Source organism: Tripterygium wilfordii, chromosome 16, assembly GCF_013401445.1.
Source record: "Tripterygium wilfordii isolate XIE 37 chromosome 16, ASM1340144v1, whole genome shotgun sequence".
Taxonomy (NCBI): Eukaryota; Viridiplantae; Streptophyta; class Magnoliopsida; order Celastrales; family Celastraceae; genus Tripterygium; species Tripterygium wilfordii.
The window spans coordinates 1,384,928-1,411,646 of record NC_052247.1 but is presented as its reverse complement, the minus strand read 5'-3'; the positions used below and the strand labels follow the sequence as shown (position 1 = coordinate 1,411,646).

The window sequence follows — 26,719 nt, the reverse complement described above, 5'->3', positions numbered from 1 at the left end:
ACGACAACAAGCTCGCGTGCTTTTGGATTGATATCGTACGTAACTGGGAGAAAATATTCAGTGGTCACTGCACACCACATCATCATGCTGATGTGGTGTGCATGTTCCACTGGATATTGGACACATGGCAACTCAATCCTATTCAGCAAAATGTATCTAAAGTAAATATTTTAAAACAAATCAAATCACATTAATGAAATAATGTTTAAAGAAAATAAAATAATCCTGCAAAAATATATTTGCACTTGACGGAATCGTGACTAAGAAGTCGACGGGGAGGCACAATCCTCCGCAAACATCCAATATTGCAATAGCTTTGTCTATGACCTCTCCATATGAAACTTCCTCCTTTTTTCGTTTGCAATTCATGATTATTGAAGGCGTTTTGCAGTTTTGGGTATTTGAATCATGAAAGGGGTTTTACAGTTTTGGTTATTTGAATCAATAGGGGAACAGGGTTGAAGAATCAAAGGGGATCTAACTCTGGTAGTCTCATGGTTGGGATAATTATGAAAGGGGTTTAACAATTTTGAGTGTTTGAATCAATTGGGGAACATGACTGAAGAATCAAAGGGGATCTTACTCTGGTAGTCTCATGGTGGGAATCGAGAAGCTTCAATGGAAGAGCGTAAGGAGCAGTGTGAGAAAAGAGAGACAAATGAAGCTTTCATGGCGTTGAGCTTTATGTGAGAGAGAAGGTTTGTTAGTGGTGTTTAAGTGAGACGAACAGAGAAGTGGAGACGGCCCGTGGTTTTTAAGCGCGTGAGACAACACTAATAGAATTTATCTGTAAGAGTGTAAGCAATTTCTTTGACTGGATTAAAGTCGCCACATGTCAAATATTCAGTGGAACAAGCACACCACATCAGCGTGATTACGTGGTGTGCAGTGACCACTGAATATTTTCTCCGTAACTGGGCGGTTTAATTGAGTTATTGGGTTGGACTGGATCTTAATTTGGCCCAATGGATCTTAATTATGTGGTTGACATGTCAATAAATTATAGAGAACTGAACGGAAACGGTGCCGTTCCGATTTGGGTGAGCGGTGTGATTTCATTGACCGGGCTTGGGTTAAATAGATTAAGCTTTGAGCCGAGCCCAGCCAGCCCATATTTTCTATTAGGCCGGGCTTCGAAAGAGATTCTGACCTAATATTTTAGGCGGGCCCATATTTCGACTTGGGCCGGGCTCGATCAGGGTTGTAAGTAAAATTCACCGCCTCCTCTCCTGGTTGTGTGAGTTTCGTACTTGCGAGGTCCTCTAATGGCGGTTGCGGCGGCTAGAATGTTGCAGATCAAGCAGGCGCTCTCCCTTGTGGGTTCCAGCCAGCGACACAACCTTCTACTTTCTAAAGGTCCGCTTCATCTCTCTTAATCCAACGATGTGTTTGACGGTGTTTTTTTTTTGGTGATAAATTATTGAACTTCAAACCCTCTGTAATGTTTTGAAGGATTTTGGATAAAATGAATAACTTCTGGGAGTCTATGATTTTTCGATGACTGCCAGAAAGTGATAAATAAGGAAGTTGAGATTAAGATTGGATACTCGGAGAACTGCGAGAAGTTTTGGCTAAATGTCCTTTGTTCTGATTGGTTAAGTTTCTGTAGATGCAAGACTGCAATTTTGATGTCTGCCTGGTCTTCTTGGAGAAGAGAAGGAGAAAGTATTCATTTTGGCTTTTGGGTGATATGAAAACAGACATGTGAGAGTTTTTAGACATAGAATTTGATTTTGGAGAAGGGATTTTGAGCAATTTTTGGGCAACTATGCACATTCCAGTGAGGTTATCTTGTGTTTCTTCCTTGATTCAGACAGTCTAGAGTAACGGATGTTGGAATTTTTGATCAAAAAGAGAAAGCAAATCCCAATAAGGTCAAATAAAGGATGAGTGCTATCTTCTTGAATTGTAATCAGTGACCAAGTAAAAACCAGACTCAGGCTGGTAGAAAAACATAACAGCTTAGGCAAATAATCTATCAAAGCTAAACAATTAGCAAGGATAGTTGGAGAATGTGAATGTAGTGCTAACTTTAATACAACATAGTTTGCTTTGATACTAATCGGCATTATCATTTCTATGTGGGGAACGGAAAGAGATGTTGTCGCTCTGCATTTATAGTTGAGTCGAAGAGGTAGGCTGTTGTAAACTTCCATTCAGGCTCTCTTGTTTTTCAAGATTATATCAAACAGTTTTTTTGGACAGTAACCATTGGAGTATTAACTTTGGACTATGACTATTCATTTGACAAACTGATGTAAATTTTATGCCAGGTTGTTGAGAAAATGAGACCAGAAAACCTATGTCTACTTGTTATTTTAAGTATACGTGGAAACATTTGCACATACAGTCTTATAGTCGATAATTTTCTGCACTCCAGATGCTGCACAAAACTAGGAGCTTTTCTCTTAAAATTTGTTTTTGCGCTCTTTACAATATGAAAATGTCTACTATTTGTCCTGATTTTATATTTAATTTTTGTTGGCAGAGTCTTCTTCGAAATTGTTTCCTTTTGCATATTCTTTGTTCAACAGGAGCGATTACTTTATTAGAGGGATCCAGACACAGACAAATCCGACTAGCCAGGCCCAGGCTAATAACGATAGTTTGAAGCCTGTTAATGATGCAGCTGATGTTCCGTCCCGCATCAGTGGTGACGATTCTCCTGCAAAGCATACTGTTATCTCCAACTTGAAAACGTCCCCAAGGCATGATCTTGCCATGATCTATACTTGCAAGGTCTGCGAAACAAGATCTGTCAAGACAGTTTGTCGCGAATCATATGAAAAAGGCGTGGTTGTGGCACGATGTGGCGGATGCAACAATTTTCACCTCCTTGCAGATCATCTTGGGTGGTTTGGGGAACCGGGAAGAGTTGAAGACTTGCTTGCTGCTCGTGGGGAGGAAGTGAAGAAAGGCTCTGTTGATACTCTGAGTCTAACACTTGAAGATTTAGCTGGAACAAAAGTTTCCAAAGACTAGAACTTCCAATGCCATGTAACAAATTATACATAAGAGCTTTTAGAGTGTTGTGTAAGACTGTAAGCTATAAATTTTGTGGCATAATCAGGCATGGAGAGTACTTCTATGTATGGTGTTCAACTTCAATCTGTGTCTTTGGTGTGACGTTCAATCTCTTACCTTTTTTACTTTGCTTAATATGATTTGAGTAAAAACGCCTTCTCAACTATGGTTGTTTAAAAAATCATACAAATCGAATCGACCCTCAAATTAGTTTTTGAATCGATGGATAATCGATCGAAATAATCGTCGAAAAATCACCGATAGATTGGTCGATTAAATTCATGTCAAAACTAGTGATCATACTGGTTTCTTATATTGGCTATCTGATGTTTCTGCACCTACCAAGACTTGTCGGTTTATGGATCGGGTTAAATAATTGTCCGATTGGCATTTTTTTTTTTTTTTAATTCTGTGTTTTTATTCTCTGGTTTGATTACCAGAAAGGAAAAGACGGCAAAAGAAAATGGCAGCTTCTTCTGCTTGTTGTAGATTCTCTTCTAGATGCTCACCTTTGCTGGCCACCAGAAGCAAAAACTCCATTGAAGCGTTGGGTTCTCTCTCTTTCTCTCCTAAAACTCACCGGAGAATACCCTCTCTTTTCACTGGCTTCATCTCTCCCTCTATCAAGAACAAGCGTCAGCGATGTCCACTACGAGGTGATTTTTTTCAATACCCAAGTGTTTAATTCGTTGTTTTTTCTGATGGGTCTTATCTGTTCTTTTGTCCTTCTGGTATTTCTTGTTATATTTGATTGTCGGTTAAATCTGCTCGAAATCTTGTATTTTGAGGTTCAATTCTTATAGAATTCAATGGCTGTGATGGCCGGTGTTATCTTTCTGGAGAATTTGTTCTCTCACTAAAAAAAGTTAAAAATGAAACTGTGAATGGAAGGTTATCTCGTGCTATTGCCCACTCAGTTTTATTGTGAAATAATTTGATGGAGTTTCGAGTTTGATGACAAATAAAGCTTACAAGTACGAGAAGAGAAGGAATGATGTCTAGAAATAAGAGATTACTATGGAGAAGCGGGAATGGAGTTTCATTGACAAGTTCAAAATTTCCCCCCTTCGTTTGATGGTAGTCTGTAGAAGAGAAGCTGGGAAGTAAATTTAAATTTCAGCGGTGAAATAAACAAACAGCATGTACGCAAACTTGAGGCTGTTTCCAGCCTACATATCATGTAGGAGAGAGTTATAAGAGGCAAAAATTGTTTTATTGCATGATGATGAATAAATTAGAAAGAGACATTCTTCTGGGACCTCTGTAGGAAGGTTAGGTGGGGTTATCCCATGACATTTCTCCGGAAACTACTTACACATGCCCAAAGATGAATGCTTTCATGTGTACCTTTCTGTGGCAGTGAGATCAGTGGCTGCTCCTGCCAAAACTGCTGCTGGGTTTGATGAGATGGTTTCTGGGATGCAACGCAAATACTATTTGCTTGGTGGAAAGGGTGGTGTAGGGAAGACTAGCTGTGCTGCTTCACTTGCTGTAAAATTTCCCAACAATGGGCATGCAACTCTTGTGGTTTCGACTGATCCGGCGCATTCATTGGGTGATTCTTTTGCTCAGGTTAGAACTAGCTTATTTCCTGGAGTTGCTTTCAGGTATCTGTATTTCACATAAAATTAATTGAACAAAGAGAGGAGAAATATAGTCTGCATATGTGCATATTCATTTGTGTTTATTTTACCCCAGGATTTGACTGGAGGGACACCAATATGAGTTGAAGGGCCCGATTCACCACTGTTTGCTCTTGAGGTAGGCAGGAAAAGTATGATGCATGAATATATCATAGAAGTATCAATATCTACGAGAAAAGTATCACCTACGAGGTAGCAATATTTTGTATATTCTTGTAGTCTTCTTGCTTTGTGATTTGGTAATTTAAACTTTAAACCCTTAACAGATAAACCCAGAGAAGGCAAGAAAAGAATTCCGAAATGCTTCTCAGAAGAATGGTGGAACTGGAGTCAAAGATTTAATGGATGGCATGGGCCTTGGAATGATTGTAGAACAGGTAAAGCACAATATTTATGGTGTTGCAACTTGGGATGGTAAATAGTTTCTCCTGGTCAATACCCACATTATGATTTATCATTTATGATGGGTTCTATCAGTAATATGATCCAGCACCTATATCCTATTATCATAGGTTCATTCACTTTATAGCTTCACACATCCAAGACTTAATATAATCCATGTGCTGGGGCTTTAGTCATGGATGTAGAAAGTCTAAGCAAAAAGGCATACACACTTCCTAAATTAAACACACTACGATTCTGAGTAGTACAAGCTTTAAAGCCAATAAAGAAAGTTAGAGAAGCTGCATTAGGCTATTTTCAGTTTTCTTCCTGCATTGATAGGAAAAAGTGTGTTTTATCATGATCTTTCGTTCTTTTTCCCTGTATCTTTTAATGCGAAGTTGGGAGAATTGAAACTTGGAGAGCTTCTGGACACACCTCCTCCTGGTTTGGATGAAGCTATTGCAATTTCCAAAGTATGTAATATGTGCTTCACCTAACTGATCATTTAGATTAGCTGAACTCTTTTTTCCTCCTGACTAATTAGAGAACTTTTGTCAGGTTATACAATTTCTTGAATCGGAAGAGTATAGTATGTTTACTCGAATAATTTTTGATACGGCTCCCACGGTGAGCAAATGCTTCAGTATTATGATTCACTCCATTTCTTATTACGTTTTTGAGCTTGATGAAATGTTCCTTACAGGGTCATACATTGTGACTTTTGCCAGACTTCTTGGATGCATCCATAGGCAAGATATTGAAGGTAATGATGCCAACTCGAATGATGAATAAGTGTTGCTTCTTTTATCATTACTCTTTATCATTTTTTCTGAAAAAAACATTGGATAGGATGGCTAAAAATACTCTTATCAAGAGAAAAAGTCAATGTAAGGGTGCATATAAAAATTATAATTATGAGCTGCCGACCCTAAGCTTTTGGGGTAAATTCTTGGATGATGATGATGTAGGAGCATCCAAGAAGCGTAACAAGGCCCACTTTTAATTGATCTTTTATTTTTATTAGTCATGTGATTGTTAGGTTTTATAACCCTAGTATAAAAGCTCCTTTAAGGGTCTTTGTAAGATGACTTAATTTTCAGAACCTGAAACGGCTGCTATCAGAAGCCTATTTTGCTTCATCTTTGATTTTATTGTTTATTTTCTCCATTATTCTGCATCAGATGATGATGATTATGATGACTTGCTTTGTGAGAAATTTTGGTTGGTAAGAAATGTGAACCTAGTACGAGTTTTTTAAAAAGAAAAAGTAGTTATAGTGACATGCAATTAAGCAATTAAGTCCATTTAAGTTGTCTATCTTTTCTTCGCACCCCCCCCCCCTCCCTCCTTTTGTATTTTGATTTAATTTTTGGCTTAGGATTGGTTTCTACTCTTAGGAACGTAGTTTCATGTGTTCTTTTAATGGGTATGACTTATATCCGCCAAAGTGCCCAAAAGCTTCCTTAGTCCTGTTTATTGTGATACATATGCTCCAGATTAATACCTTTACCTCCAAGTTGACTCCAAATGAAGGTATGAGATGAGCATTAGTTCTGCTGCACATTCGTAGTTTTCATCCCTTTTAATTTAAAGCAAAGGATTCTTCTCGTTATAGAACAATGAATGAACATTTTTCTTGTTATAAAGACCATTTGGAGCTTCTGAAGTTTTTTTTGCATCTTAATTTACATTTCCACATGCTTCCCTGTGTCAGCTTAGACAGAAAATAGCTTCAGCCACCAATGCTATCAAATCTGTTTTTGGCCAAGAAGAAACTCGAAATGATGCTGTAAGCGTATTCTCATTTGGTGCTCTTTTTCTGCTCCATATTTATTTAGTTACTGACTTTCTAATGTCACTTTCTGTTGCTCAGGCAGATAAATTGGAGCGGCTAAGGGAGAGGATGATAAAAGTACGCGAGCTTTTTCATGATACAGATTCTACAGAGTTCGTCATAGTAACCATACCCACGGTACTATGAGCCACTGTTATGCATGAGTATGGCTAATAACTAGGGTGTGGCTGGTAGTCAAGTGTTTTCTCGTCTCTAATATATTGCTTGGAACTAGGTTGAAATACTCATATCTATATATATCTGCAATTTGAATGATCCCTTTAAATATCCAACAATGTGAAATGGGAAGATATAATCTTCAGAATTGAGCATGTGGCAAAAAGAATGGTCATGTCGCCTCCGATTAGATGCTCTACCTTTTGCTTTGAGACTGATTTCTCACAGAGTTTTTGCTTGCTAGGTTATGGCAATCAGCGAGTCATCCAGGTTACATGCCTCATTAAAGAAGGAGAATGTTCCTGTCAAGAGGCTTATTGTTAATCAGATTCTCTCCCCTTCTGCTTCAGACTGCAAGTTTTGTGCAACGAAAAGGAAGGTATTTAGTCACAAATTTAGCTTTTCATGACGTTATGCAACTTTTGCACCCATTTATTGCTTGAAAGGTCAAATACTTGAGCATGTACTACAACCGCAGCAAAAGAAAGTATCTGCTATTTGATTTTTCTTTATCGTTTTGGTAGTTACTGAGAGATGGTTGAAATAGGCAATATAAATATACACAATCGTTACAGGATCAGATGCGTTCTCTAGATATGGTGAACAGTGATCCAGAACTCTCTAGCTTGATGTTCGTAGAGATTAGAGGTGTTCCTGCTCTTCAATTTATCGGTGATATTATCTGGAAATGACCATCCACTCCCTTATACAAAAAATGTGCAGGTACCTCCTCCTCCCTCATTATTATTTAATGGCGGCCTTCCTACTAAATAATGTCCTCCTTTTGAATTCACAAGATAGCATCTCGGAGAAGTGGACGTTTGGATATTTCTCCCAGTTAGAACTCCACATACGAGATTGTTGGTCATAGTTACTGTTCTGATATAATATCTATCTATCATCACTTCTTATGGCTTGGCAACTCTGTATTTTTAGGGCTCCATTGAGTTCCATTACAGTTCTACATAGCTGCAAAGCTAACCAATCAAGATCTGGAGCTTGGGATTACACCCAGTTGAGTGTTTAAAGCCCTTCTTACCCGGTGACCTGAAAGGTGGCAAGCGATACATTTTTATTTTCAATACCATTTTTTCCTCTACATTTTCTGCAGTGGTTGTAAGTTGAGGGGAAAATGGGTGTAGGAGTACAGATTGGAAATCAGTACTAAAGTTTGCTGCCAAGGCTAGTCATAGGAAATGAATCTGAAAGAATTTTGTAAATTACTTCATGCAAAAGGAGGTTATTGGATTTTACCTTTCAGCATTCGCAATCACAAATGCTTGCAGCGCCCATTTGGGGTAAACATAGATTAGCCAACTACTTCAGAGTCTCTCTCACTTGTCCGGGGTTGCGACGAGAGTTAGAACACCATGAAGAGTTTGTCCAGAGAAAATTATCTCAAAGCCGCTATCTTGCACAGAAGAACGGAACTCAACAAAGTGATCATGGTACAGAAGAAACTGCAACTGGCATGTATTATATACACACTTTATGGGTCTAAACTCGAGTTATCATGTTTGTACAATATGAGATTAAACTCGGGTTATCACACTTCCGAGCACAGAAATTTTAGAGTTGACGAAAAGATAAGTTGGACCAAAATTTAACACATGGCAATAAGAATGTTGTTCACACTAGAAATCGAAATGTTGTTTCCACTAGGAATCGAACTCGAATTCAACACTTCTTGACTCATATGGTTTAGCTTTAGAGATAAGTTGGATCAAAACCTAAAGCATGCCCACAAGAATATTGTTCCTACTACGAATTGAATTCAGCACCTCTCAAGTTCATATGGACGATTTGATTTGAGAAAGATTCATCAACTAGACTATCGTCGAAGTGGTTATTGCTTCACACTATACCAAAAGGTTTACGTAGTAGATCCCATTTATTGTAATCCTCTTCCCAAACATCATCTAGGATGAGAAGAAATTTCTTCCAACCCTTCTTTCAATGTCTCTTGAAGTGAATTTAAATCTAGATCCTTCAAATCATGGATCTCTAGATCTACATTACGCAGAATTGTTCTCGTTAAGCCAACAACATCAAAATTTTCAGAGACGCATACCCACAAAAAATATGTCGGTAAATGATTTTTTTTTCAAAGAAATTTATGAATTTTGTCAGAAGCGTGATTTTCCTTGAAACAAAGGAAGAGAAAATGCATATGGGAAATTGGTTCAAGCCTCCTCAACTTCTTAAAGCATTACAAGTAGCACATCATATTTAGTGAATTATAAACTAATAACAATATAAGATGTAAGAAGATTTATATACCCAAAAAGACAAAAGAAAATGAAGCCATCTAAGATATATATATATTTCTATACATCAAGCCTTATTATGGTTATGGAGTTTGTGATGAAGAAATTGTTCAGCAACAAAAACAACCAATTAGGCAGTCCACTGCCAATTTGAACTCTTTCATAAACTCCTTCGATTGTGTCTTTGAGAGACTACTCATCCTTAATGACCTGAAAGGTATGAATATAAAAAAGGATGGATCAAATTGGCAGTGAAATTACAAATTAAGCATAGAAACTATGAACAAGAAAGACAAGTGATGTGTGGTGTTTGGTGGGTGGGCAGACCTGGGCTTCTTAAACTTTGATTGATTTATGACTTGTCTTGTATGACCAAAGAGACCCACTTGACGTATAATCTGAAGCTCTGCAATATGTATATATATACACAAGTATATTTTAATTAGAAAAGTAGAAGGAATGAAGTGAACAAGTAAAGAAGCATATATATTAAAGAAAAGAAAAGTGTTACTACTCACATCACATATTGGAATTTGCAAGAGAGGCCACTCACCACTGCCACTGATTATATTCTCTATCACGATAGTCGACGTATAATCTCTTTCTTTCACTGAAGTAGTCTTTAATGAGGAGCGGAGAACCAGAGATAAACATTCGTTCAAGAGAGAAAGGCAGGGCTTCCTTTGGCAGGGATCGGAGTTTGGGACACTGTTGGATAACCAGTTCTTCAAGAGAGGTGAGCATTTGGAGTCCCATGGACACAGATTCCAGACTCGTGAAATATCCTATACGGAGATATTTCAGAGAGGTGGGAAGCCAACAACAATTATCGTCTGGAAACGATACCACATCTGCAGTTGCAGGACATCTACCTGTGACATCAAGTCTTACAAGAGAGGATAGCATGCCCAAACCCCACTCTGGTATTGGATGCCTCAGTTTCTTGCAGTCCCATATCTCGAGTTTAGTAAGGTTTCGTTGCACACCACCTGCTGCTTCTATCAAGGATACCACATTAGGACAATTCCTTATGGACAGCTCTCGAAGTGAAGGGAAATGGCTTTGTATTCGAATGGGCAGCAATGACAGATTTTGGCACCTCTCTATAACAAGGCTTTGAAGAGTGGTGCTGAGGAAGCCCATTTCTGGGAAGGACTCTAAAGCATAACCATCTATGATCAGTACCCTGAGACTTGGCAAACAGTCCATGGAGGGCAATGGTTTTATCTCATCATTATTCCGTATTTCAATTGTTTCAAGTGCCATGTTATTCTCTGAAATTGCTGATTCCAATTGCAAACTACATCCCCTAAGTGTAAGGATTTTAAGAGCAGCAGGAAATTTGCCGGTTGGAAGGGCGGTAAGCCTCTGACATCCCGTAATCTCCAAATGCTCAAGATGAGACTGAGACTGAGACTGAAACCGGTTTGTGTTGTTATCTTGCACCATCAATCCATCAGGTAGAGACAATAGATTTCCACAACTCTCGATTGTCAATTTCCTTAATGAGGTAGGCAACTTGAAGTTTCCCTCCAAGTACTTGAGGGAAGAGCAATACTCAATATATAGTTCTTCAAGAAGGCTCTGCTCGCTATCGTCAGTGTAAATTATTGGGAAACATTGAAGAGCATCACAATGTATAACTGTAATGCCTTTTAGACTACATGGCAAGCCCATAGGAGCAAACGATACCAGACTTCCACATCCGATGATTTTCAATTGAGAGAGATGTCTAAGTCTGTGCAATCCACTTGGCAAACTCCCAATCAATTTAGGACAATTAAATAGCCTAAGCTCCTGAAGATTAGGAAATCCTTGATCACCACCCATATTGCCATGAGACCATTCAATCCAATCTGACATATAAGTGATTTCCAACCTCTCTAATGAACGAAATGGCACTACGCCATCCCCATAAAACTCACCACCTATGGTTTTAACTGCACCCAATCCATGTATGCGTAGCTCTTTGAGTAAGCAAAGTTGCCCGAGAGGGGGTAAGAGTTTGATCTCTTTACAATTCAACAGATTTAAGGAAACCAAACGAATATTTGTCATCCAAGATGGGAATTCTGCACCATCGTAGGATGAAATGGTAAGCCTCTTCAAGTTTTGATGAGGTTCAAGTGATTCAAGCACCGGCATGTCATTCCTTCCATCACCAGGATTCCATTGTAATTCCAATTCTTCAAGGCCTTGCTTCCCCTTTAAGTTTGCGAACTTTGATTCTTGTACATTTTGAAGCCCTTCAATGGATAAACTGCCACGAAGATTGTTCAAGTTATGGAGTTCAGCGATTGTAGCTCCATCCCCTTCTTGCACAATAAACTTGGATAAAGTCTGAAGATTGGTCAACATACCTATGCCGGATGGCAACTTCTTTAACTTAGGTGTCGATGAAATATCAAGATGCCGCAAGTTCACCAGATTTCTAATTTTATCTGGCAACTTCACGAGTCGACGACAAGAAAACAATAACAAAGTTTGTAAATTAAAGAGAGTACTCACTGACTCTGGAAGCTGTTCAATAGATGTCTCAGATAAGTTGATGAACCGTAGGTGTATCAAATCTCCAATTGAATTCGATAGCTTTCCCGTTGGGGAATCAGCAAGAGACAGCACCCTTGCGCATTTTGATTGTGTTAATAGCTCGTCCAACATCTTGTTTCCATGGACTCCCCAGCCAGGATAATAACCACCTTGTCGCCAAATTGTTCTCAACCTCTTCATTCGAGAATAGACTTCATATTCTTGCGAGTCTTCGCGAAAAGAAAAAGATGCATAACGGACATTTTCATAGCTTGCACCCTTTGTCTTATTCTCATAATTATAACAAATATCTTTCGAAATAGTTTGAGCAAGATCACTTATGAGATCATGCATCACAAATGTTGATGACCCTTTACTATTACTTGGCCCAAAGAATGACCTTGATACCAAATCCTCAAAGTATTCAATTCCCAAGTCCTCCATATGCTTCCCTCCCTGGGGATGGTGCAAAAAGCCTTCTGCCATCCATAACAGAACCAACTCATCCCTACAAAACTCATAATCCTTGGGCAATATTGCACAATAAACAAAGCAACGCTTTAAATGAGAAGGGAGATCATCATAACTCAATTTTAGAATCGGATGGACACTATTGCTCTTTTCTGGGAAATTCCACTGTTTGTTTCTCAATACACATTCCCAGTGTTCACGGCTTCGTTTATTGCGCAAGAGACCTCCCAAAACTTTTGCAGCCAAGGGAAGTCCATTACAACTTTTCACCAATTCCAGGCCAATATCCTTTAGATCTAAGTGTGCATCAAAGCTTTGTGCCGCCAAAGCATGGTGAGCCAATATGGACAAGCACTCTTCATCTGGCAACTCCTTCAAATGGAAAATTGAACCATTAGCAGTGATCGGTGCAACATTATTCTTCCGAGTGGTGACAATAATTTTGCTACTGGACGCTGCAGAAAAGAAAGGTCTACGTAGTTGATCCCATAGAATGTAATCCTCTTCCCAAACATCATCTAGGATGAGCAGAAATTTCTTTTGAGACAATTTCCCTTTCAATGTTTCTTGAAGTGAATCCAAATCAAGATTGTTCAAATCACATGTCTCTGGAGCTACTTTCCGCAAAATTGTTCTCGTTAAGCCGACAACATCAAAATTTTCAGAGATGCATACCCACACCTTGATGCCAAAATAGTCCTTTACTGCTGAATCGTTGTACACTAACTGAGCTAATGTAGTCTTGCCAATCCCTCCCATCCCCAAAATAGGGATCACAGAAATGGAGTTGCTACCACCTTCATCCCTAAGCAACATTTGAACAATAACTTCTTTGTCGTCATCCCTGCCATAAATGTACGATTCATCTACCAGAGAAGTCGTTGGTGGCCTTTCCTTCGGCTGGTTGGATCTCGTCCCATAAGCAATCCTCCTCAAGTTGAGAGTATGTTCTTGCCTCGCCTTAAGACGCTCTAATCTTTCAGTAATGTCTTTTATCCTTGGTACCATATTGTTCTTGAACGCAGAAGAAGTGAAACAAGTGGAGAGGAACTTTAGCAGCTTGCTTGTGCATGCCTGAGGGTCTTCCGTCATGTCGCGCTTCAAAGCTTCGGTGTTGAACACATCCAATACATCGTCTATGTCATAGGCCAAGTCTCGAAACTCATCAAGCCATATTTTCACTGCAGGATTTGTCATTTGCGTGTCTTCAGCATTATGGAGCAAAGCGTTGATTTCATCCAGGATCATCTTCCAGTCCTTGATGTCAGCATCGATTTTCTCCCCTCGAACAAAGATGTTGAGTTGATGAGAGGAAAGCGTATCAATAAGTGGTTGAACAGTAGCCGATAGGAGTGCTTCTCCAACAGCAACAACAATCTCCATTGGTAACAAGAAGAAACACAAAATGGTAGAGAGAATGAGGTTTCACAAGACGAATCTCACACAATAAGCTAGCTCCTCCTGTGGCTGTATGTATGTATGTATATTAATTGGCCTTCTTTATGTTATTTGCCTTTTTTTCCTTGTCGTTTTACTGGAACAATAAAGGCCATGACTTCTTTCACTTAACACTACTTTAGTATTTTGAAGACGTTCGGAGAAAATACAGCAAAAGCCCCGCGAAAGAAGTCTCATTGCATTCAATTTCAATCGTATAAGAAAATATGATAATTTTAAATTAAGTTAAATCTTAGAATATTGCAACTAATACTCTTATTAATCCATTAATACTATGATAATCTAGTTACCTGTTACTTATAGAGTCAATTAACATATTTGTGATCTCTGACATTAAAGTCAAACATACCCCTATCTTACTTCTAATCGAATTATTATTACTTTTTTTTTATTTTAACTATTGTTCATTAGTTTACTTTTATTAAGTGTTATATCCCATAATTAATATACATAGTCCTACAATTACAATCTTATATAATAATATGTAATTGGGAGATAATAATTGTCAAAAAGGGAAAAGAAAAAAAAACTACATATGAAATGTCAGTAGTTGAAAGAAATTGGATTGATTTCACAAAAATTAAGTAAAAAAAAAAAAGAAAAGAAAAAACTATATATGACCAACAATTACAATACTTAGGGCAGTTGCAATGGTTTAGGGAGAAATATTCCCAACAAAATTAATCTTGGGTCCCACATCTATTACACAAAAAGTTAAGTCAAACACGTATTCTAATACAGTCACATCAGCAAAACACAAATTTCTATACACTTTTTCTTCCCACACACTTTCTCTTTCCACCCAACCCAACAACATTTCATTCCTCCATATTATCCACAACAAAACTACACCAAAACACCAAATACCAATACATCCACATCAACAAAACACTTCTCCCAATACAGTCACATAAGCAAAACACGTTTTACAATACAACCATACCAGTAAAATACAACATTTTTATTGGTCCAATAATTATATACCATTGCAAGTGCCCTTACTTCATGAGTCACATGCCATTGGAATCTAATAATTGTCAAAAAGAAAAAGAAGAGAACGCGTGAAATGATTACATGCAGAGTAGAATATACAGATTTTTTCTAGTGGGAATCCAAGGCAACAACACGGCTGTGATGTGTTCGTACTAAGAAAATGGTTATAATAATGAGTTAACGTGTAACAATAATATGTTATTATAGAAGAAACAGGTGTATGCTATATTTTCCTTTTCTCCTTGTCGTTTTGCTTGGTAAAAAGAGCCATGACTTCATCTTTCATTGCTTTTGGTGAGGTTCCACGAAATTACAGTCAGTGAAGTCGATGCATCAATTGGAGTTTTACCGGGAAATACCCAATTCAAGTCCCCCATATTCGTGTCCATTGGGATGTCCACTAAAAATTCTAAAAATATGTTTACAACAATATTTTGAATTGATGACTCACATTCAAGACTTTTCTGATATCAACAGCAAGCCAAATCACCATTTATACGATTTCATTCTGATATGGTTAAGAATATAAATAATATCATTCACATCTCAACAGTTGATATCCCATTATTGGAATGGATATATAGAATCCGAGTAAATTAATAGATTCTACATATCTGACATTATACAAATGAAATTATGCGTTTCACTGACTGGCATTTTGTAGATGGTAGTGGACAAGTCTCTGGACTGAAGCACAGTAGTATTGGCATTTCCTTCCTCTGGTGGATTGGACAGTGGTAGACATATGCAGACTTTTCTTGCGGGAAACCAAGAACACAGCTGTGATGTGTTCATACTAATATAGACCAATTTCAATTAATAGCCCAACTTGGATCAAACGTCACCTTTAAAAGTTATAACATACAAGTTTTGCAGCATAATATAGTAGTTAATTATGAGCACACGCATCAGAGTCTCTTCACACACATACACATACATATAGATTAATGAAATATCAGTAATAGAAAAAATTTGGATTGATTTCACAAAATATAACTTAAAAATAAAAATAAACCTACAATACTATAGATTACTTTGGCCTTCCACTGGTAGACAGTGGATATCACAGATTTGATCAACGCTCCAATTTGACAATACAGATAGAGAGAGCAGTGGCATACCCGAATCTTCAAGGCACCTGAGTTAAATTTAAAAAATGGGTCCTCTTGAAAAAAAAATTAATGCCGTCTATTACTGAAAAATATGAATTTTGTAATATTTTGAAATGCAAAGTTATCAATTATGTTGGTTTAATCAATTTTTTCCATCAAATCACTTTTAATAAACAATATAGGTAACTTATTTAGCATTTCTTGTGACTACTATATTATTAATAGTCTAATATTTTTTAAAAAAATGAGGCTCTGAGGATTTTGATGCCCTGAGCAACCACGACTCTCGTCCGCCCCCAAAGACGCCATGTGAGAAAAGGTTGTCGCAAACACGTGAAATGATGAACATAGGGTAGCAAACATACATTATCCAACTAACATTATCATACTCAAAATCCAACTCCGAAAACAATCTACTTGATTCACATGATGACATTCCAAGAAAACCTCCACTCACCAACAATTATATGGACTTGACGTACATTATATTATGAGTTCGTTTGGTAGACAATTTTGACAATAGCATATATTGTACACAATTTATGCGGATAAAAAATTGTAGCATATATGGTTGTTGAAATGTTAATAGGTGTTTGGTTGTATTTTTACTGGTAGCATATTTATTGTTAAAATTGTTGTGTAAATTACGCGTATGGGTATTACCTTAAACATAATAATTATAGATATTTTAATTAATTTTTATTAAATTTATTTAAAAATAAATAAACATGACAATTAAAGAATTATTTTAAAAATAATTAAAGAAAATAATTAAAGAATTATTTAACTATCCTTATTGAATAATTATCTTCAACAAATGGGTTCAGTGGAATGATAAGTACAACGCCGACAAAGAAAGAAAGTGGAGGGTATAAGCATCAACACGGATTAAAAGGAGGTTAATTCAGTAATTTGCATATAAAATGGTCTCAATATTGTTGAAATGGAGACAATTTACAAAGGATGATAATATTGTCCGAAAACGGTCTCGGTTTTTGCACCCTAAAACAGCCGTTTGTTACACCAAAACAATATATTGTCTCACAATGGTACTTCTACAATATATTGTTGCCGAAAATTGTTGCCCAAACGGGCACTATATTACATAGATATAGACGTGTCTCAAGCTCACATGGTAGAGAGTATTAGGTTCAAAAGACAAATCTCACAAGATTTTCTCCAGCCTGTGTATCTCTTTGGCGTTTTCTATATTCTTTTTCTTTTCTTCCTCGTTTTGCTTGGAAAAAAAGGCCACGACTTCCTCTCATTGTTTCGCTGAGTTTCCAAGAAATTACAGCAAAACAAAACTCATATCCGTTCTTTCCCTGGAATCCATACCATCATACACATCAATAATATTGTCCGCTTTGGGTTATTCGATTACCGTGGATACATCTGACCTATAGGACCTTGTTTTTCCTTAGGCTCAAGCAAGTGGGTTAGACCCAACTCACTCAAGCCTAGAAAAAAATCATGTTAGTGGTTAAGGGTGGGTTTGGTCCTTATAAATAAGACATTAGTAAATTTTTGGATGTGCGACTTTAACATAATTAGAACAATATTTGAACTGATGACCCACAAGAGTTTTCTGATATCAACAACAAACTAAATCACAATTTATTTGTTTTCATTTTTTATTTAAATTCAATTCGTGAAGTTTATTGCTTTTTGATGCCATTAAGAATATAAAATAATATCATTCACAATGTAACATTTCGATAGCTATTCACTTTTCACATTTCCATCGGAGAAGCCAGGGTCTGTTGAAAAATCTAACTACAAAATGTACACCAATAAATTGAAAAAAGAAAAAATAAACAACTAAAAGTATCGAAACTTGGATCAAACATCAACTTTAAAGGTTAAAACATGCAAATTGTGCAGCATAATATAGTGGGGAATTAATTATGAGCACTCGTATGAGAGTCTCTCATAACATATTTGGATGAATGAAATGTCATTAATAGAAAGAATTTGGAACTGTTTCACAAAAGATAAGCTTAAAAAATAAGTAAAGAACTAGATCTGACCTACATTCATATAGATTAATTTGGCCTTTTCATCGGCAGACAGTGGATATATACCACATATTTGACTAACGCTCCAATTTGATAAATTTTTTTTTTTTTTATTTATTATAGTGGGTGTCCGGGCCAGCTTTACGCGCACCTCGACTAATCTAACGGGCCCTGAAGTTAACGACCATGTAAGCCTTCAGTGGCCCTTTGGGGGGCTCGAACCTTGGACCTGTCAGTATAACTGTCCAGGTCTTACCAGCTGAGCTACCCCTCAAGGTTTCCAATTTGATAATATTGTCAAAGAGAGGGTTGTCGTAAACACGTGAAAATGATGAACATAGGGTAGCAAACATGCATAATCCAACTAATCGTATCGTGCTCAAAATCCAATTCCGAAAACAATCTACTTGGGTCTTTTTGTCTTTCCAATACAAACACACTTGAGTACTCGTGAGAATACAAAAATATAAGGCAACTCATAAAGCAATTATAATTTTAGCTATGTACTATTTATAATTTTAGCACCAGTCGATGCATCGATTGGTGCTTTACTTGGAAATACCCCCCATATTCGTGTCCATTGGGATATCCACTAAAAATCATAAAAATATATTTACAACAATATTTTGAACTGATGACCCACATTCAACAGTTTTTTGATATCAACAGCAAGCTAAATCACCATTTATATGGTTTCATTTTTTTTTAATTTAAATTTCATTCGTGAAGTTTATTGCTTTCTAATACGATTAAGAATATAAATAATATCATTCACCCAAGATGATAAAGATCTCAACAATTGATATCCTATTGTTGAAATGGATGCACATTATCCGAATAAATTCGTGAGTTCCACATGTCAAACGTGATACAAATGAAATCATGTGCACACAACCAAACAAATAACTGAGATACCAACTACTATATCCCTGTCATTACTGATCATTCACATATCACAGTGAAAGATTTTCATAGCTATGTTGGGAACAATATCAATAATAGAGAATAACCGAAAATAAAGCAATTGAAAAAATAAGACACTAAGATTTACAGGGTTTGGCCAATTATGGCTACGTCCTTGGATTTCACTATTTTAGAGAAAAAAAATACAAGATAGCGGCGGTACGGTTACAATCACAATTATATATCCTAACCTTATTTAATAAATTGGGCCCAAAATTACATTAAAGGCCCCATCCCGAAAATCTACTCTCAGGATCTGCAACAAATATTTTCGGGTCGGATCATCAAATCGAGTCACTATGTATAAAACAGGCTCGATGCTAAAATCCCAACAAACTACTCACACTTTGGCATTTTGTAGACAGTAGTGGAAAGTAGGGCTGTTATTGGTACGGTTACCGTTACCAAACACGGAATACCGTTACCATACCAATTCTTTCGGTAACTCAAAAAATGTTACCGTTACCGTTACCGGAAGAGTCGGTATACCGATGGTCGGTATACCGATCGATCGGTAATGGTAAGTCGGTAATTGGTAAATTTACCAATTCTTAAACTTATTTAAAAAAGAGAAAGAAAAAAAAATGCATCAAGTAGCATTGTGCTTAATAGTCATTGTATGAAACTACAACACTTTCATCTTGCCTACAATACCAATAATAAAAATGATAGATTAATGAGAAGGATCATTGTGCTACATGTGAATAAGAGAAAATACCTATCAATCGGAGAAAAAAAGAAAGGAGAATTCACATAACATTATTCCAACAATCTATAACGGAAAATCTTTCATTTCATTAATTTATAATATTTTTAGTATCCGAAGTGTTTTAAACTCCATAGCATGAAAGCTAGAAGAAACAAGATAAATAAAGATAAAAGACCATAATGGAAATGGAGAAGAAAAGCATGTAATCAATATCAACAAAGCATTTTGTTATGTAGCAAACGCTGCTTTAAAGTTAATGAAATTGCTACGAGTGATATATAAATGATAACCCTAAAAATAATCAATGGTATAGATTAAATTAGATCAATCTAATGGTCATAATTAAATAAATCTAAAACTAAAAATAATATTAATATATATTTAATATATATGTCGGTAATCGGGAAATTTACCGGTTTTGAACTTTGCTTACCGTTACCGTTACCGAAATCATCGGTAAATTTACCGTACCGAACAATTGGTAACGGTATACCAATCTTTTACTATTTTCGGTAACCAATTGATCGGTAATGATATACCAATGGATAATTTACCATACCAGTAACAGCCCTAGTGGAAAGAGACTTTTCGAGTCTCTGGACTGAACCACAATAGTATTGGCATTTCCTTCATTTTCTGGATTGGACAGTGGCAGACATATGCAGACTTTTCTTGTGGGAAACCAAGAACACAGCTGTAAAGTGTTCATACTGATAAAGAAGCTACTCAATTTGCCCCACCTAGCTTGTCCTTGAGCTCAATCGAATAATACAAAATGTACACCAATGAATTAAAAAGCAAAAATCAAATGCATATGGAGCTCAATGTTTGATTGTTACAACTCAAAGTAGCCCAACTTGATCAAACATCACCTTTTAAAAGTTATACCATACAAGTTTTGCAGCATAATATAGTAGTTAATTATGAGCACGTGAATCACAGTCTCTTAACACGAAGAAGCTATTTGTTCAGTTGTTGAGGTATATGAAGGGAATTAAAAATGTACGTGGAGCCCATCATTTGTATTTTTAATCCTCTCCATATATCTCCAACTGGGATCATTAGGACAAGTAGCATGATGCTCTTAACATATATATATATACACATTAATGAAATATCAATAATAGAAAGAATTTGGATTGATATCGCTTAAAAATAGTATAAAAAAATAGATGTCACCTACAATCCTGTAGATTACTTTTGCCTTCCATTGGTAGACGGTGGATACTCGCCAACAATTATGTGGACTTGCCGTGCATTTTATTATATTACATAGATATAGACGTATCTCAAGCTCAGATGGTAGAGAGTATTAGGTTCAAAAGACAAATCTCATAAGATATCTCCAGCCTCTATATCGCTTTGGCGTTTTCTATATTCTTTTCCTTTCTTCCTTACCGTTTTGCTTGGAAAAAAAAAAGGCCACGACTTCCTTCCGTTGTTTTGCTGAGTTTCCAAGAAATTACAGCAAAACAATACTCATATCCGTCCTTTTTCCTGGAAATATCCAAGTCCCCAGTACTCGTGTCCATGAGGATGTCCACTAAAACTTCTAAAAATATATTTACAACAATATTTGAACTGATAACCCACATTCAAAAAATAAATTTGTAATATGCCTCAAGTCATTTACAGTGAGTGAGAGGGAGGGAGGGAGGGAGGGAGCGAGAGAATTGTGCCTAAATTGATATGTCAAATCGTTATTTTTCTTCCTTGTCGTTTTGCTTGGAAAAAAAGGCCCCGACTCCCTCTCATTGTTTTGCTGAGTTTCCAAGAAATTACAGCAGAACAATACTCATATCCGTGCTTTCCCTGGAAAATATCCAAATCCCCAATATTCGTGTCCATCAGGTTATCCACTAAAAATCCTCAAAAATATAATTTATTATAAATCTACGCCGTCATACACACAAACAATATTATCCGTTTTGAGTTGTACGATTCTCATAAATATATAGGAGTGCTTCTCCAACAGTAACAACAATCTCCATTTCTAACCGAAGAAACACAAAATGGTAAAGAGAGAGCGGTTTCAAAGGTCAAGATCTCACAAAATAAGCTCCTCTTGTGGCTCTGTATCTTTGGCCGGCCTTGTCTTCTTTTCCTCTTTTTTTCCCTTGTGGTTTTGCTGGAGCAATAGAGTTATTTACAGCAAAAAGCCCAGCAATGAAGTCATTGCATTATTCAATTTCAAAAAGCGTATAAGAAAATATGGGATAATTTTAAAGAAAAAGAAGAAAACGCGTGAAATTATTACATGCACAGTAGAACTGGCATCTTTTCTTCCCTTGGTGGGTTGGACAGTGGTGGACTGAACACATATGCAGGCTTTTTCTAGTGGGAATCCAACGCAAGAACACGGCTGTGAACCTGTGGTGTGTTCAATGTTCATGCTAATAAAGAAAGCCTACCTAGCCCCACCTACCTTGTCCTCTAGCTTAAAATCCATTTCACGAAACAGGTGTTGTGTCATGGTGTGTTGATTCTATGTCATTTTCCTTTCTTCCTTGTCGTTTTGCTCGGAAAAAAGGCCATGACTTCTTTCATTGTTTTGATGAGGTTGCACGAAATTACAGCAATGAGGTAGATGAATTAGTTGGTGCTTTTTAAAGTTAGACGGTAGGAATGACAACGGATTGGGTTAGGTAGGATATACTCTGATCCGTATTCATATCCATTACACTAAATCTTTACTATATTTGGGGCTGCTCAAGCATGATATTTTTGATAGACCTAGGCATATATAAGAGGGATTGAATTGTGTCTCCAAATTTGAAATTGAGAATCCCTTTTAAAATTCAGATTATAAACTAAGATAAAAATACCAAATAATTAAGTATTTGATCAAAACAACAACAAATACATATATATCAAAAGGTTCAACTAGTCACCTAAGACTTTCTTGGATCAACTAAGAACTTAAGGTTTCAATCAAGAAGCAATGGCAGGGCCTTAGACCAATATACTCAATGAAAATCAAAGATTTAAGCACACAGATCAAGTATGACAAATAATGAGATGCAAGGCAACAAGCTTAATCCAAAACAGTGAGTTAAAGCAATCAAACAATCAAAAACAAGCAATAGCAAATAAGAACAAGAACAGGCAATTTATAATGGTTCGGATCCCCTTCCTACATCCACTACCTAAGCCTTCAAGCGTAGGATTTCAACTTCCACTAAAGAATGTAATTTTCACAAGCTCACCACAAGAACCTTACACAAGAGTTTCAAGGTTACCCACAAGAGCTTCAAGGATTTCAATCTAATCGCCAAACTTTCATCCTAGGGTTTTAAGGAAACCCAAAAACTTTCACAAGAAAATGATAAGTGGTTTAAGCTCTAGGTTCTCTCAAGAAAGTGTTTTAGCACAACAAAATAAGAGAACTCTCAACGATTTACAACTCTGGATGCTCACGGATAAGGATATGCAATTTAGGCAAATAGAGCTTTCAAATTCTTCAATAAATTTTGAGTATGAAAGCCTAAGGAAGATGAATATTTCAGAAAACAAATATCAACTCTAAAACTTGAATAGAAGCTTGAAGATTGATGATAATATCTTGAAGAGATGAATTTCAAAGACTGAAGAAAATTGCACTGTTCGATGATAGCTTCTCCAACTGTGATTTTCGGGCAAGCTCTCTTTTTATGGAAATGGCGCTTTCATTCACAGCCCTTGGATCTCTTTTGCACACCAATATCAGCCCTTGATCTTCCTTCAATCTTGATCGTTGATGACTTTAAAGAAAGAACAATCTCATCCCTCCATTTTATTAACGTTGATTGGAATTAACTTAACCTTTTCTTTGTTGACTTCAAACAAAGAAGTCCCTGTCTCAGCAGCGCCCTTTTCAGCAAGAGAAAGATTAGACCGTAGCATTGAATAGGAAAGAAAATCTGGTTCACCAACTTCAAATGCTCTTCACAAATAAAATCATCACTTGCACAGAATAATAGAAGTTCCATAATGTCCATAAAAATGTTAGCCCTAAGGGTGATTCCAATTAACACAAAATATTTAGTGAAAAGCTTGATGAACTTAGGATTTTTCTTAGCTCACCCTAGGAAATAGTCCATTCTTGGATGGCTGAAATACATTCCTCCTCAAAATTGAATTCTGGACATAATTGAACTCCCAATTGATTAAGTTATGCCATTTGGAAGTTAGTGTGCACAGGCTAACTTTTGAATAGTTTTAGACATCCGAAAATGAACAATCTCAAGCCACTCAATTCACTCAAAATATGATGAATCATGATTAGAAATGTATGCTATGATGTTCAAATATGATTTCATGATCATTTTAATCCAATAGTATATTCTCAAAAGTTAAGCGTGTTTATCAATACATATCAAATTCATTTACTTGACATATTTGCAAATTTATCATATAATCAAATACTATAAAAAAAATACTATAAGATGGTGAATTATCAAAATTATACATGTAGGACCTATGATCCAACAATCCTTTTCCGGGCTTGGGTTGTGCTTTGGTAGTCAAATTTCGGCACACGAGCCCATTGGTGACCTCTACTTTCAGGTTATACATTCTATCTAAAAATTATATAATAATAAAAAAATAATTTATCACATTTAAAAAGATTGAGAAAAAGAAAATACTGTGTTAGGGGTTTCTTTTGTCCAAATGATGATTTAATTGCAATTGTAATTGGGAAATCATTAAAAAAATTGCTATTTTCAATTACAAGTAATCATATTACCATTACATTGTTGTGTTAAATATGTATCAAACATTGTAATGCAATAGGATTATCATTACCATTGCTTTACGCTGCAAATCAAATGGGCTCTAAATGTATACTCATATCCGCCCGTGACCTAGAAATATCCAATTCCTCCATATTTGTGTCCATCCGGATGTCCACTAAAAATCCTAAAAATATAACTAGAATAATATTTGAACTGATGACCCACATCCAAGAGTTTTCTGATAACCACAGGAAACTAAATCACAATTTATACGATTTCTTTTTTGTATTAAATTTAATTTGTGAAGTTTATTACTTTCTGATGCGATTAAGAATATAAAATAACATCATTCATAGTCGAACATTTTGATAGCTACTCACTTTTTAGCGTTTCCATCAGTAGTAGACAATGTTGGACAGAGACTTTTCCGACTCGACCACATCTTTAAAGCTCCAATATGATAATCATAGAGAGAGGTTGTCGCAAACACGTGAAATGATCGGGCCTACATGGTTTTGTTCTTCCTTAGCCTATCTATTACATGCCGAAGCACAACCCACTGAACAAGTCTAGCTACTAGCTACTACGGGTTAAAGTCCAACTCACTAGGCAGAGGACACAAACTTTTTCTGGTGGAAAACCATGAACACAGCTGTGGTCATGATTTTGCTACCGGATGCCATAGTTGAACAATGAGCAATGACCTGGTTATTTTAAGAGTAGTGGCCCTCCTATAGAAGATATGAATCAAAGGTACAAGGATCTTGTTATTATGCTCTCTGGGAGTTGGTTGGGAGAAAGTATTTGGATTTTGGATTGAAGTTGTTGAAAGATGTGTGTTTTTATTTTTTCTAACAATTTTATTACTCATCAACACCAAGAAATTATAAGCAAAAAATATAAATAAATGTTGTGTTTGTTTTAAGAAAAATTAACAGATAAGAAATATATGATTTTCGGGAGTTTCTTTTCAGAGAGTAATGCTTTACATATTTTAACAAAACATAAGTTGGTAAATGATTTTTTTTTCAAAGAAATTTATGAATTTTGTCAAAAGCGTGATTTTCCTTGAAACAAAGGAAGCGAAAATGCATATGGGAAATTGGTTCAAGCCTCCTCAACTTCTTAAAACATTACAAGTAGCACATCATATTTAGTGAATTATAAACTAATAACAACATAAGATGTAAGAAGATTTATATACCCAAAAAGACAAAAGAAAATGAAGCCATCTAAGATATATATATTTCTATACATCAAGCCTTATTATGGTTAAGGAGTTTGTGATGAAGAAATTGTTCAGCAACAAAAACAACCAATTAGTCAGTCCACTGCCAATTCGAACTCTTCCATAAACTCCTTCGATTGTGTCTTTGAGAGACTACTCATCCTTAATGACCTGAAAGGTATGAATATAAAAAAGGATGGATCAAATTGGCAGTGAAATTACAAATTAAGCATAGAAACTATGAACAAGAAAGACAAGTGATGTGTGGTGTTTGGTGGGTGGGCAGACCTGGGCTTCTTAAACTCTGATTGATTTATGACTTGTCTTGTATAATCAAAGAGACCCAGTTGACGTATAATCTGAAGCTCTGCAATATATATATATATACATACCAAGTATATTTAATTAGAAAAGTAGAAGGAATGAAGTGAACAAGTAAAGACGCATATATTAAAGAAAAGAAAAGTGTTACTACTCACATCACATATTGGAATTTGCAAGAGAGGCCACTCACCACTGCCACTGATTATATTCTCAATCATAATAGTCGACGTATAATCCCTTTCTTTCACTGAAGTCGTCTTTAATGAGGAGCGGACAACCAGAGATAAACATTCGTTCAAGAGAGAAAGGCAGGGCTTCCTTTGGCAGGGATCGGAGTTTGGGACACTGTTCGATAGCCAGGTCTTCAAGAGAGGTGAGCATTTGGAGTCCCATGGACACAGATTCCAGACTCGTGAAATATCCTATACGGAGATATTTCAGAGAGGTGGGAAGCCAACAACAATTATCGTCTGGAAACGATACCACATCTGCAGTTGCAGGACATCTACCTATGACATCAAGTCTTTCAAGAGAGGATAGCATGCCCAAACCCCACTCTGGTATTGGACGCCTCAGTTTCTCGCAGTCCCATATCTGGAGTTTAGTAAGGTTTCGTTGCACACCACCTACTGCTTCTATCAAGGATACCACATTAGGACAATTCCTTATGGACAGCTCTCGAAGTGAAGGGAAGTGGCTTTGGATTCGAATGGGCAGCAATGACAGATTTTGGCACCTATGTATAACAAGCCTTTGAAGACCGGTGCTGAGGAAGCCCATTTCTGGGAAGGACTCTAAAGCAGGACAATCAGATATGTCAAGATGCCTAAGACTGGGCAAACAGTCCATGGAGGGCAATGCTTTTATCTT

General features: G+C 36.5%; 3 protein-coding genes, 1 long non-coding RNA gene and 1 pseudogene across 6 annotated transcripts; 2 read left to right on the top strand and 3 right to left on the bottom strand.

The window, feature by feature from the left end:
• Window positions 1-1,216: 1,216 nt before the first annotated feature.
• LOC119981345 (DNL-type zinc finger protein) lies at window positions 1,217-3,159 on the top strand. The gene is made up of 2 exons (XM_038824435.1): window positions 1,217-1,356; window positions 2,489-3,159. Exons 1-2 carry the CDS (start codon window positions 1,266-1,268, stop codon window positions 2,980-2,982), a joined length of 585 nt encoding a protein of 194 aa, XP_038680363.1. The 5' UTR covers window positions 1,217-1,265; the 3' UTR covers window positions 2,983-3,159.
• Window positions 3,160-3,423: 264 nt separating this feature from the next.
• Window positions 3,424-8,665, top strand: LOC119981343 (annotated as a pseudogene).
• Window positions 8,666-9,207: 542 nt separating this feature from the next.
• Window positions 9,208-13,850, bottom strand: LOC119980414 (putative disease resistance RPP13-like protein 1). 3 transcript variants are annotated; one of them, XR_005463870.1, is made up of 3 exons: window positions 9,883-13,850; window positions 9,657-9,735; window positions 9,208-9,539 (listed from the first exon to the last, which is right to left on the bottom strand). XR_005463870.1 is itself a non-coding variant. In XM_038823099.1 (2 exons), coding segments are annotated over exons 1-2 (3,831 nt in total). In that variant the 5' UTR covers window positions 13,713-13,850; the 3' UTR covers window positions 9,208-9,734. The 3 variants fall into 3 exon arrangements, 1 of the variants encoding a protein (XP_038679027.1); XR_005463869.1 differs by having other exon boundaries at window positions 9,209-9,539; window positions 9,848-13,849; XM_038823099.1 differs by having other exon boundaries at window positions 9,208-9,735.
• Window positions 13,851-20,959: 7,109 nt separating this feature from the next.
• Window positions 20,960-23,425, bottom strand: LOC119980600. Its single transcript, XR_005463918.1, has 2 exons — window positions 21,840-23,425; window positions 20,960-21,710 (listed from the first exon to the last, which is right to left on the bottom strand). It is a non-coding gene; the product is annotated as an uncharacterized LOC119980600 (long non-coding RNA).
• A 2,053-nt stretch (window positions 23,426-25,478) lies between these two features.
• Window positions 25,479-26,707, bottom strand: LOC119981386 (putative disease resistance protein At3g14460). Its single transcript, XM_038824476.1, has 2 exons — window positions 26,005-26,707; window positions 25,479-25,892 (listed from the first exon to the last, which is right to left on the bottom strand). Exon 1 carries the CDS (start codon window positions 26,696-26,698, stop codon window positions 26,060-26,062), a length of 639 nt encoding a protein of 212 aa, XP_038680404.1. The 5' UTR covers window positions 26,699-26,707; the 3' UTR covers window positions 25,479-25,892; window positions 26,005-26,059.
• Window positions 26,708-26,719: the final 12 nt, after the last annotated feature.